At 40.9% G+C, this 12212-nt stretch overlaps 2 protein-coding genes across 16 annotated transcripts in view; one reads left to right on the top strand and one right to left on the bottom strand.

The window, feature by feature from the left end:
• Nucleotides 1-7389, top strand: part of LOC117210929 (actin-binding LIM protein 2) — a 30673-nt gene extending 23284 nt beyond the window's left edge. For 5 of the 15 annotated variants that reach the window (XM_033454391.1, XM_033454389.1, XM_033454383.1 and 2 more), the window contains 5 exons: nucleotides 765-865; nucleotides 2255-2324; nucleotides 3139-3221; nucleotides 4524-4727; nucleotides 4960-7389. In XM_033454391.1, the coding sequence (XP_033310282.1) occupies nucleotides 765-865; nucleotides 2255-2324; nucleotides 3139-3221; nucleotides 4524-4727; nucleotides 4960-5073 (572 nt within the window). In that variant the 3' untranslated portion in view covers nucleotides 5074-7389. Of the gene's footprint in view, nucleotides 1-764; nucleotides 870-1940; nucleotides 2039-2254; nucleotides 2325-3138; nucleotides 3222-4523; nucleotides 4728-4959 lie in introns of those variants that run through there. The other 10 variants (XM_033454392.1, XM_033454386.1, XM_033454396.1 and 7 more) reach the window with 9 other exon arrangements.
• A 527-nt stretch (nucleotides 7390-7916) lies between these two features.
• LOC117210933 (26S proteasome non-ATPase regulatory subunit 2-like) lies at nucleotides 7917-12041 on the bottom strand. Its single transcript, XM_033454400.1, has 12 exons — nucleotides 11352-12041; nucleotides 11029-11205; nucleotides 10770-10956; nucleotides 10392-10691; nucleotides 10233-10315; nucleotides 9919-10154; nucleotides 9722-9860; nucleotides 9243-9644; nucleotides 9084-9174; nucleotides 8730-9017; nucleotides 8457-8651; nucleotides 7917-8371 (listed from the first exon to the last, which is right to left on the bottom strand). The coding sequence occupies exons 1-12, from the start codon at nucleotides 11690-11692 to the stop codon at nucleotides 8162-8164; spliced, it is 2649 nt and encodes an 882-aa protein (XP_033310291.1). The 5' UTR covers nucleotides 11693-12041; the 3' UTR covers nucleotides 7917-8161.
• Between the last annotated feature and the right edge of the window lie 171 nt (nucleotides 12042-12212).

Here is a 12212-nt window from a genome sequence, read left to right as displayed (position 1 = left end):
ACCTTCGATGTGCTTGCCTCTTCTTATCTCTCTCGATTATCTCTCCATACGCCAATTCGAGTAACGGAAATAGTGTGCGTGAAAAGTTCATCCTCTTTCAAGTAGCGTAATATCGATTCCCATTATTTCATACGTGATCATTCACCGATGTTTATATCTACGTATACCATAACCTAGTCAACATTTTTACTATTCCTCTCTTCCCCCTTCTGGCATGGTAATATCTGTTACAGATTCCACTCTTGGCAACTTCATTCATTCATACACAAACACATATCGCTCCAAACTTCATTCTCTCTCTCTCTTTCTTTCTCTCATACCTTTTTGGAATGTTTTTTCTTTTTTTTTTTTCTTTTTTTTTTTTAATTACTACACAATGTTGGAAGATAATCGTAATATACGCTCAGTACGCTATTGTACATTTTCAATATCGTGCTATATACATATATGTACGTATATTTGCGTGTACATATTTTCGTTTGGGCGCATGAAAGTTGTATCTCTTCGGCATTGCATTACTTTGTATCGCTTTGCGTACAGGAAAAGGAATATTATCGTTACAGTACGTATACTTTTCGATAGTAGGCTGACGTATTTTTGCGAGATATTTTAGCCTGGTAGAACTGGCAATATCTTCCAATGTTGAGACATTCAAAGAAAAGTCGATAGGATTTATCGCTATCTACGTTAGCCAACACCGCTACCTGTATCATCGTGTCTCTATTTGTGTTTTTGTGTTTGTGTTGTGTTTGCGTGGGCGGCAGTTGGGAGGTCATCGGCACGTTCCCCGGCTCCCAGAAACTATCCACCCCTTGGTACTCAACGCGCCTTCACTCTTCCAAACGCCGCTAGGCACTATCATTCGGTGAGTCCGAGAACTTTCCAATTTACCTACCGTTGATCTCAAGTCAAGTCCAAAATTAGCGTACACCGTAAAGAAAGGAACAGAGATTCTCTTTCTCTTGTCAGACAACGTGGCAGTGTACTGCAAGCGAGTTTCATTGGTCTGAGATTCGTTTTTTCAGCGAATCGTGAAAAGAGAAAAAGAAAACAAGAAAAACGTACGAGACTTCTTAAGAGCAGCCGTCGCGTAAGAAAGATCGAGAGAAAAACGCTTTCAACCGACGCGATGATTCGTTGACTTGTCTTCACGGGAGGCATGCTTTTTGTTCTCTTAAGCTTATTTGGAGAAACATACGTTGATCGTACTTATACACATAGGTGCTGGCTTCTTCGTACATACGTATTATATATTTTGTGTGTGTATGTGTGTATATATATATGTATACACACGTACGTACATATATATTTATATATACATATTCTTTTTAATCTTTTTTCGTTGTACACACGTACGTGATACCTTGCACAGTATTGAACGAGAAATAACGCTTGTGCACTTTGAACATCGGGTACGTTCCACCATCTTGCCGTGGAGATGCGATATAAACAGGTCGACAAAACTTGAAGTTAAAACTCGAACGAAGAGGGTACTACTTATCTTTACACAGTAGTAAGATTTCTTTACTTTTTTTCTCTCTCTCTCTCTCTCTCTCTTTTCTATTCCACCTTCGACGATTTTCTTTTCTATGCCTCCCCTTAAAAGGAAGATCGTCAAAGACAAACTTCGATCCTCTTGTTCGCGAAGCGAGATAAAACGTATATAAGATAACGGAGTAGAGTGAAATCCCTCGATGATTCAATCTTGTACACGAGCGAAACCGAGACAACCTCTGTAATTATTTTAATTATACACAGAATGTGTGTTTTTCTCACTTTTTTCTTCTTTTTTATTCTTTTTTTTTTCTTTTTATTTTTCTTCCCCCCCTTAATGAAACGTATTTTTTGGCGAACGTTGGGCATTCGTATGGGAATGAACGATTCCATTATTCCCGTTGACACTAATCAGTAATACTGTCGATTGACTGATTTGAAACCAGTTGTGAGCTCCCTTCGGCACATCCCGAAGCCAGGGTACGGTCTGGCACCGCGAAGTCACACCTTCTCCTCGACCGGCGGTTCTGTATCTGCTCTCCCTGTAAGTCTTGCACCGCGTCACAATCGACGACCAAACAAAAAATCTTCTTGCACCGTTGTTGCTGATATTTACAAAATAATAAAGAATGAAAAAAATAAAAATATATATATATGCTGTAGAGATAACGATACACGTTTTAATCATCGTATCCGTTGATTATATCACGGATCCCTGTGCCTCGGTTGTTTCTAAGATTTACGCTTTTCTGTCGTCTAGGGTGATTATTCGTTCAGTGGGATGGGAGACAAGACGCACAGCACTGATTTCTCGTCTGGCAAATCAGATAGTGAGTAAACCCAGAAAGGAAACCAATCACACATAACATATAAGCAAACACACACACACACACACACACACACACACACACACACACACATCTTGCAGTTCTCTTTTTCAAAAGTACAATCAAACTTTTCAGTTTGTACATGCTTTTTTTAAATTTTTCATTTTTACTTCTTCTTTCTTTTAATTCACGAGTAGAAAGAGCTCGTGAGAATGACTATTTTGTTCTCGATTATTCTACCTGATTATACGGCTTTAATATCTGAGCATGCTTTACTAATGCATCATTGCTCTATCATAGACACTATCTCTTCCTTTTTCTATCTTGATTTAATCATTACGCCTGAGTATCACGATTCGAACGGTACGATTCCGTGTTAGATTAAAGATTGCATAATAAGATTTGTTTGATCCATTAACCAGAGGAGTTTATAGTGTGCCCAAATGACAGTACCTCCTATTCGCCAATAACGCGACTTAATGACACGATAACTCTTTGATCATCGACAGCTGGTATATCGTGTAGCTTAGAGACTGAATTCAAATCATATGTATAATATAATCATGGAACATTCGCTTATAGTTATTTGATCGAATCGATCGTATTCCCGATCGCATTCCTCGAAAGTTCAACTGGTTTCGTTAACCCGTTGACGTAACGTTATCTCTTATGTTTTCCAGTTTTCTTTTTCCATCGATATGGAATACGATCGATCGCGTTCGATCGATAGAAAGAAAAGATTGTACTTAACATATCGAAATGGTTTGTGCAATATGGTTTGACATGGTTTTCTTTCCCATTTTTCCCCCAATTTTAGTATCGACAGGCAGCATCACGGATGTGGATCGACGGGCATTGGTATGTACCACAGCCCCATACTACTCCCGGCGAATTAGCATGGTTTGTAGCTTGTTTTGCATATGAATTATATTTAACAGCATATTACCACAGCCGCGCATTAATCGTAACATTAAACACTTTCGTGAGTTCTCGAGACACGGATGGTTTGCGTAGAACTGAGAAATCGAGCGTCGGCAAAATCGTTCGACTAGACCGGTCGGATTAAACGTATTTGTACATAACGAGCACTGCCGGTTTGTTTATATATGTATAATATAACGTTTGTACATACTAGATTGTACATTGATCGACGCATGCACATGCTGTATATTTGCTGCGATATTCTTTTTTTAATCGACCATTTTTTTTTTTTTGCATCTTTTTGTACAAGTTTTTTTTCTCGCCTTGGCATATTTGAAGTTTGCATTTGATTTCGTATCTTGCGAAAGAATCGGACACGATCGCGAGATTTTAGCTGAACGTTCGCAATTGTCTTAGTATAGACCGAAAGTTGAATCGGCTTGCTCATTCTTTAGACCGATAGATCCATGACGTATACGTAGTTCGTTATTTTCTTTTATTATTTCCTTATGATAACACGATGTGAGTTTCGTGTGCGATGATCGTGATCCTCGAACGCGTGTACGAGTTTCGAAAATAGATGAAATCTCGAATAACGCTAACGAGACTGTCGCGTAGTTGCGCTGTTCTCACGATTTGACTGCATATTCTGCATCCATGGCATAATTTGTGCGTACGTGACGGAAAACGGAACTATACGCCTAAACTGAAATTAACGTGCACGAGTTTGTGCGTGTGTGACGCGTGCCCCGATTGCTTTCTTGTCTTTCTGGTCTGTCGAAAGTATTTAAAAAAGTAAAAGAATAAATCGTGCAGCAATTGTATCGACTAGTTTAATGCACATGCACGCAACGATTTCCTATCGTAAAGCAACGAGTCAAAGGATTAATCCGTAAAATGCCAGTTCCTATCGTTCGTTTCAGTCTAACTATGTGGTCATAGTTCTGTGGTCTGTCCCGTGTTAAGTTGCGTCGAATCGGTCATTAACAAACGCGGTGTTTTGCCAACTTTTTTTGTTGCTGCGATATATCGATTCTTGTAACGTGCAACAATAGGTTCGTTGCAGAGATGAAAGATTCTCGCAAATTTTTCAGAACGTGTACGTTTCTCTCTCTTCTTTTTTTTCCTTTTTTTTTTTTCTTTTACCGTATCGATTCAAGCAGAAAATCAAAATTGAAATTTCATGCGAGAAGCTTTTGAACGGCTGCACCGCTATTAACGCTCATCACACGTCATAATGAATCGCGTTACGACGAAATTAACGATCGAATGGTGCTTCAGAATGATGGTGGAATGCTGCCATCATCTACCACGTATACAGGTGGCCTAGGTTCGGTAGTCGGAAGTCACGGGGGCCATCACGTAAGGAGATCACTGCCAGATATGGGAACGGCGCCGTCCGAACCGCCGAAACTCTACCCTTACCACTTGCTTGTCATCACCAACTACAGGCTGCCCGCTGACGTGGATCGTTGCAATCTCGAAGTGAGTTATTAAAACGTTTAACTATAACCGCTGAGTCTAGAACACGTAGAATTTCTCTCCAATAAATTCCTCTTTTACTTTGTAAAAAACTGAAGTATAGGACCTAGAGAAATTGGTGGATGAATGGATCGAATGATCGAGACTGACGAAGCGATTATCGAGTAAATAGAAAATTTCTCATCCGGCACGAATAGAGATGGTTATTTTACCGATGTTTAATTGTGTTTTGCAGCGGCACCTTTCTGACGCGGAATTCGAGGCAGTTCTTCAATTTACTCGTGCCGAGTTCTATAGACTACCGCAATGGCGTCGTAACGAAATCAAAAGACGCGCCCGGCTGTTTTAACCGGCAACAACCACGCTACGTGTTCTACTTATTACCTTCATCGTGTCACGACTGTGTTATCGTGTTATAGAGTGTACATTCCTTCAGCGTGATAGGTGTATAACGAGAGAGAAGAAAATGAGGAACACATGTTCGGGGAACCAACGATCCGTACTGGTCTTCGATCGCGAACATCGATATCAAATCATCGTCGTCGTCGTCGTCGTCGTGGATGAAAAACGATCGAGAGAATCTCGATCGTACACTCATACACTCACAAAGAAACGTATAGATGCGTACACACGCGTATAAACATGTGTTCGACGTCCACACGATGGCGCAAACTCATCGACACAAAGGAGCGCACTACAATTCGATGTCAATTTTGTTCTCTCAGCAACGAATCCACAGGCAGCTTGACTCTAATCATTGACAAACTACTTCATCACCCTGTGACTTCGGTGCTTCTTTCGGGACAATCTTCGCTGTTCATAAGAATAAGGGAGAGAAATATGTTTATCCGTTTCTGTGCTTAACAAAAAAGACCTGCCGTACGTATAAAAGTCGAAGACGAAACGGAGAATGGAAACAAGTTGAAACCTTCAAACGCTTGATCCGACATTATTAACGAAGGAAGGTGGTACATCGACTACTGTTATCGATGATCGTTTCAGAGGGAACGATTTGAGAAAGAGAAAGCTGTCATCCTGTATCTAACATGTACACTTTCATGACCATGAATTTCACGGTTTGAAAAGTGAAGACGGTAGATGGGTAATAATTTTAGCGAAGTAGCTGAATATAAGGGTGACAAACATCGTCTGAGGTTTTATCATTTAACAGGAACATCGTCTTGTAACTTAGAGTTTTTCCCCACGAATGTCGACGTATAAAATAGCGCGGCGGGAAGATGTGCAAGATTTAAAGCGAATAAAAACCAGAGAAATGGTAACACTATGTAGCTGACATACATGCGTTGTTGTAAATAAACGAATGAACCAGAAAGGATGAAAGAAGCAACGGAAGTACGAGGAAGTATATATATATATATATATATATATATATATATATATATATATATATACTTATATATGTATATATACGTTCACATACGTATATACACCATTTTGAGAATTCGCTTGAATCACAGAACACATTTACTATTTGCAAAAGGTTATAACACAAACGCGCTGCCTGCTATCATAGGAGCTATCACTATTATTATTATTATTATTATTATTATTAATTTTTAACTATTATTATTATTATATTTTACTATAAGCAACATGAAAAATTTAAGATACATGTAAGTAGATAGGAAGTTCAGCTTGCCGGATGACGTAATTATCAACGTATTTAAATATTATCGTTAATTTTGCATGTTGTTTCACTATTTCAACACATGCGTACAGACGACGTATCTGTTGGCAAACTACTATACATAGGTATAAGATTTTCCTTAACTCGATTTCCCTTGACTCGTATCGACGATACACGAAAAAGAGTTCTGCAGTGCGATTAGAGATATATATCGCGAACGTATTTACGTGTATTTGGATAAACGAAAATTATGGAGAAACGGGAAAATAAAAAAGGGGGAAAAAATAACATTTATCACAGACAGTTGTTCTACCTTATGCGAGCATGTCAGGCGGCAAGCTGAAGACGCGAAAGAAAAGGTGTGCGTACGTTGAAATGCAACTGTTAAATTTGATCCAACGGGATACAAATTTTTGTACGATTTCGTGGAGCGTAACGTATATCTGAACCGGTCGCGACTCTGCAACGCAATGAAAAACGTAAGAAAAAAAAAGTAAATAACGATGGGGGGGGTGCGTTTTCGATCTGGCGGGAAAAACATACACGCGGGGATGTGCGTCCTTTGAACGAGCTGAAAATTACATTTTATTCTACATTTCGCCTCGCCCTGAGTCATACGTGCCTATATATATATAAAAATTGGCGGAGATTTCTGAACACGTGAAGTCGCGAGAGAGCACTTTCGATAAAGTACGCGTTGCGTACGTTCGTGAAATTTCTTGCAGTGTTTTTCTCACGGCTTCGCTACGAGAAGATGGGAACGTGCTCCATGATCTTGTGCAATGCGACTTTGCGAACTCACCAGACGAAGAGAAAAATAAACAAAAACTTTAAGGAGAAAAGTAACCATGTACTCTGCGTGAAAGAATATATCATTTGTGTGTATATTTAGCAAAGCAAACGAAAAAGGGACAGGAACAGAGAGTTCTCTTATCCGCGTGATATCGTTTCTCGTTTCCTAGTTGTCCGCTTTTGTACACACTTTCAGAACCAATAAACTGCAATATTCCTCTTTCATTTGCAATGTTTTATCGATAGAAGCCAAATTTCGATCGTTACTCGAGCTTACTTTCGTTTCTTTCGTCGATCGTGCATCATCTTTTACGTTTTTTCATCTCGTTTTCTCTCATACGTCTCGCTTCTGTTTAATTCCTTTCTGTTTTTTCGTCCTATTGCGTTTTTCCGGCTCGTTTTTAATCGAACAAGGGTCATGCGTTAACGATGTATTTTAATTTAGTGACCGCTGTCAGATCATGGTGCACCGTGTCATATATTACCGTGCAATGCGAACCAATGTATATTTCTGTTGTATAGAGCACATTGCTTCCGCTAGTCCCTCGAATTAAATGAACGCAAACCTACGCCTAGTATTCACGCGGTCTCTTCGCATTCTTATCGATGCATTCAACGACGCGATCGAACCTTTGCTCGTATCACTTGCGTACTTTCCACGTCTCGTCGTTGTCAAAGTGATGCGTTACAAACATGTGTGGTATCGATCCGTTATTGTACAAGATTTTCTTCAAACGACTCTTTTTTCTCGAAAATTTTACTCCTACTTTTTATTAAAAACAGCATGGAGAATTATACATTACGATATATCGTATAAACGATTCGTCGTTCGCACTTTGGTTCCTAGTAATTTCTTCGCCTTACATAATACACTTCTGTCGATCGTATTTCTTATTACTATCTCATGAAATAAATAAATCACTTGTCCCAGCGTTGCCTTTCGCAATCTGCCGTGTTCTTTTATTATCCACTATCTTCTATTATTCCAGCGGAAAATCTAAGAAACGTTCGATTTCTCTCGAAGAATAACAAAGCCCTCCAAAACGCTGGACAACGCCTCGTACTCGTCTAGAGCAAGTTCTGCTCTTTCTCCGGAGGAAAGCAACGTTGGCGTCGTGTGAACGTATCCACCAGAGATGGATTTAGGATTGCCAGCTTTGCCCACGATGTCTACAGCCTTTCCAACCCTCACAGACACCGGTAGACTCTGATCAAAATATAATCCGATCGGTCTCGAATATTCCCGTAGCGTTAAATTATCTTTGCCCACGAGGAAAATGGTCAATACATACCTGCAAATTTTCATCCAAGGTGACCAACCATCTAGGTTCCATCGCAAGCGCCAGACAATACATCAAATAATGTGATTTCGACAGGATCAGATTTTGACAATCAAGAAACGCCACCAGGACTACCAGTAATCCAGCTAAGGCGACCTTGTCCAACACCTTGGAAGCGTATCGCAAAGGAGATATCGACAACGTACCCTGATAAACAATTTTTTATTTACTAAACCAATCGTTCGTCGATTAAGATCGACTCAATTTTTAATCGGTCTTTTTTACTTTGCCAAGATGGACCAAGCCTTGCGAAATTCGAACGAGGAACAGGTGCGTGGGGTTCTTCGCGTGGTAACAGGCCAGTTGCCTCAGCATAGTGGCGAGACGCGCATTATTCGTCCCAGCACCGACAAGACCGAGAGCAAAGATCGCATTGTTAGCTACGTCAGAATCGTTGTCGTGGCTGTATTTGTTCAGTACATCCAAGACTGACAAGTCTGGATTTGACAAAAAGGATAGACCTAGAGCGAGTGGCATCGCGCGTCTCGCAGCCGTGGGACCGTATCTTCCTATCTGAAGAACGATCGTTCGTGCAAACAGACTGATCGCTTTTATTCGCGTTTAAGGACTTTTTATCACCTGTCCGAAGATCCTCGAGTCCTCTTTTCCCTCTCCTAACCCAACGGCAGCGACACCCAAGGTAGCTATGGCCTGCGTCGATCCAATATCCCTGAAGAGTACGCAAGAAATTGTAGAAAAGTGCCGGTAGATATTAACGATAGATAAATTTCCGATTACTTTGATCCTGCATGCTTCTCTTCTAATTTCTCTTTCGTTCTCTTCTCAGAAAATTCGACGATTCGAGACCGCTGATCGCAGCAACAGCTCGTAGGACTGTTAACCGGGGTGACGGGAACGCCTTCGCCGTTCGCCGGTTCCGAACAAATTCGTAATAGTCCTTGAACGATCAATACATCTCCTGTACCGGCATATGCACACACCTGAGACCAATGAAATATTTTCGAATCCTGAAGATTATGATAGATCATAGAACATTTTAACAAAGAAGAAAGCATTGCCTCCAGCATAGTCTGCGCAGCAAGCTTGTAGGGGTCAGGTAAGACTTCGAGCGCAGCTGAAGGTGCGTCTATGATGTCGCGACAACCCATGTAGATCATACCCAGCGCCAGCGGTAGAAATCTACAAAAACAAGGTCAAACGAACCCTCGTTCGCACGGTCGTGAAACGTATTTGATAGATATACTTCTGTCTTTAACCTGGAGTAGGTACTAGACAGCTTTTGAGGTGTAAGCTCTATCAATCTCTGCAGAAGCGTCGACGAGGCTTCAGCGTCGGCAGAGCCAACGTTTATCAAACCTATCGCGATTGCTCCGAGAGACACAATTTCCATGGTACCTAAAAATCGTTAATCTCCAAAATATCTCTTGGTGGGAGTTAATCATCGCAAACGTACTTGCTTCGTCTACCAATACTCCGGTTAAAAGTTCCGTAACATCAGACCTGTGCGAGCCAGCGTAGGCCAAACCCAGTCCTAAAACTGCGCCGATTCTCAGTGTAATGTTTTCGGAATACACGTAGTCGCTGAGGAGCGCCAACGCTGGATCGCATTCGTTGCGAACACCACAGTTAACCAAACCTATCGCGAGCAAAGCGCCTGCTTTGATGTTGTGATCGTTGGTGTAGAGATACCTGCGAAGTAAGCGTATCTTAGACCGCGGGCGTTTGTCTATAAATCATAGTTGCATTACGATAAGAGACGCGATTCACTTGTCGATCGGTACCAGACCACCGTCTACGTCCCACATGTGTATCAGTCCCAAAGAAGCGGTTGCCGAGAGCATTCCGTGCTCCTGTCAAACAGTTTTCTTCGATTTGAGCTGTTTCGAAAGTTTCTAGTTCAAGAGTCTCTGATATTTATGCAAAAACCTTATTTTTATAAACCCAACAATCGGCGGTGTTCGCCATCAGTTTGTCCTGACCGAAGCCAGCGTGAACGAAACCGGAAACGAACGTAGCTGCTAGATTGGCCCTGGCTGAGTCGTATTCCGCTCGTCTCAGGGTATTAGTTTCCAGCCAGGTTTTGTAAATGTCATCCGGGTGTTTGGGTTCCAGAATGTCGAGTTCCCTCGCCAGCAAATGATAATGATTATTGACGTGACTGTTGCTTAAGATAGCTTCGATATCCTTGGCATCGCCTCCTTCGTAATCCTTCTTTAATGGATTCTCCTGAAGAGCGATGAATTATGCGAATGGAAAATAGGGTCTCGCGTATAAGAATAACTCACGTAGAATCCGATGAATTACCCTTTGTCTTACGAGTATAAATGACAATTGTTTTCGCATTAAGTCGTCAGGGCAGGTGGTGAGACATTTGTGCACGAGATCCGAGTCTCCCAATTGAAGGGCCACTAACATTGCTTTGCAATATTCTTGAAATCGTAGATAATGGTCGACCACGGTTTGCAATATTTGTCTTCTTTCGATATCCTCGCTGACCGTTCGAAAGTGATTAAAAAACGGGATATAGATGCTTAAATTTTAGTTGTCGTTTCGGAAAATTCACCTGTAGGCCGCGCAACTCTCCAGATACCGACAAACCCTCTCAAAATTCGTATTATCCAAACTTTCGTTTAAAAAGTTCAATTGATCGATCTCCAAACATAGATCGCATCCAGGTATTTCGGCGTTGTGCTTCATGTCGAATTTTATGATACCGTTTACCAAAGGAGTAAGCTGCGTTCTACCATAAAGAGAAGGAAACAAATAAATAAAAGATTCCATTTCGTTTCTCACATTTTACACAATGAACGATATATAAATGAACATCCGTTCATTTTATATATCGTCGCCACAGATATTATCACATTTCTTCGTATCTAAAAATACCTGATACGGTCCTCGTCCTTTACAGGAGCGTTCGTCCACTCGTCTACAATTTCAGCTTCGAGCTGTCTGACGTACTCGTGACCCCACTCACCAGGATTCGTCACTTCACCGTCGGTGCAATATCGCAAACATTCTTTGGAACCAGGCGTGGCTCCAGCCATCGATAATACGCTCAATACTTCCGCGAATTGCCGTTTCACATCCCTCCTTCGAATCCTTTTATGCGCGTTCTTCATATCGTTGTACGAGTTCTTCAAATACTTGAGAGGTTTCGGTACGGAAGTCATCGATGTTGTCGAGGTTTGCATCAACAATCGAAGTTGACTCAGGGATATCAACATCGCATCTTCGTCTTTCCCCTCGAATTTTAATTAAAAAATGCGATCGATGTGACACCGAAGGTTTGAGTTAGGTAACGATTGGATTTGAAATTGTTTTAGCAGCTAACGCTTTATGAAATGTAATTACATGCGTATCTATGACAGTTATTAGGTTAAGAAAGCGAATTGCATATAGCGTTATTGTTACCATCAACACGTCGACCAACTGGTACAGCTCTTCTTGCAAGCGTGCGTCTTCCTCGTTCTAACAAATGTTTCCTCGATTAGAGACGAATGAAAAACTTGGTATTTTTCTTTTTTTTTTTTTTTATTAATATGATTACCATTTCCGACTCCTTTTGCGGACCGAGTTTAGCCATCGTTGCAGTTTGCAAAATCTCAGTGAACCGTTCTTAACGGAGAATTATTTTTTACATCGACGAGATTCGTGAAAATATTTGATGACGCTTTCTCGACTCTTCGTGTAACAGATTCGATTCTCTTTTTTTTCGCTTGTCAGTTACACAGAGTAATCAAGGCC

Source organism: Bombus bifarius, unplaced genomic scaffold, assembly GCF_011952205.1.
Source record: "Bombus bifarius isolate JDL3187 unplaced genomic scaffold, Bbif_JDL3187 scf7180000008213, whole genome shotgun sequence".
NCBI lineage: Eukaryota > Metazoa > Arthropoda > Insecta > Hymenoptera > Apidae > Bombus > Bombus bifarius.
This window is presented reverse-complemented; position numbering and strand designations above follow the sequence as displayed.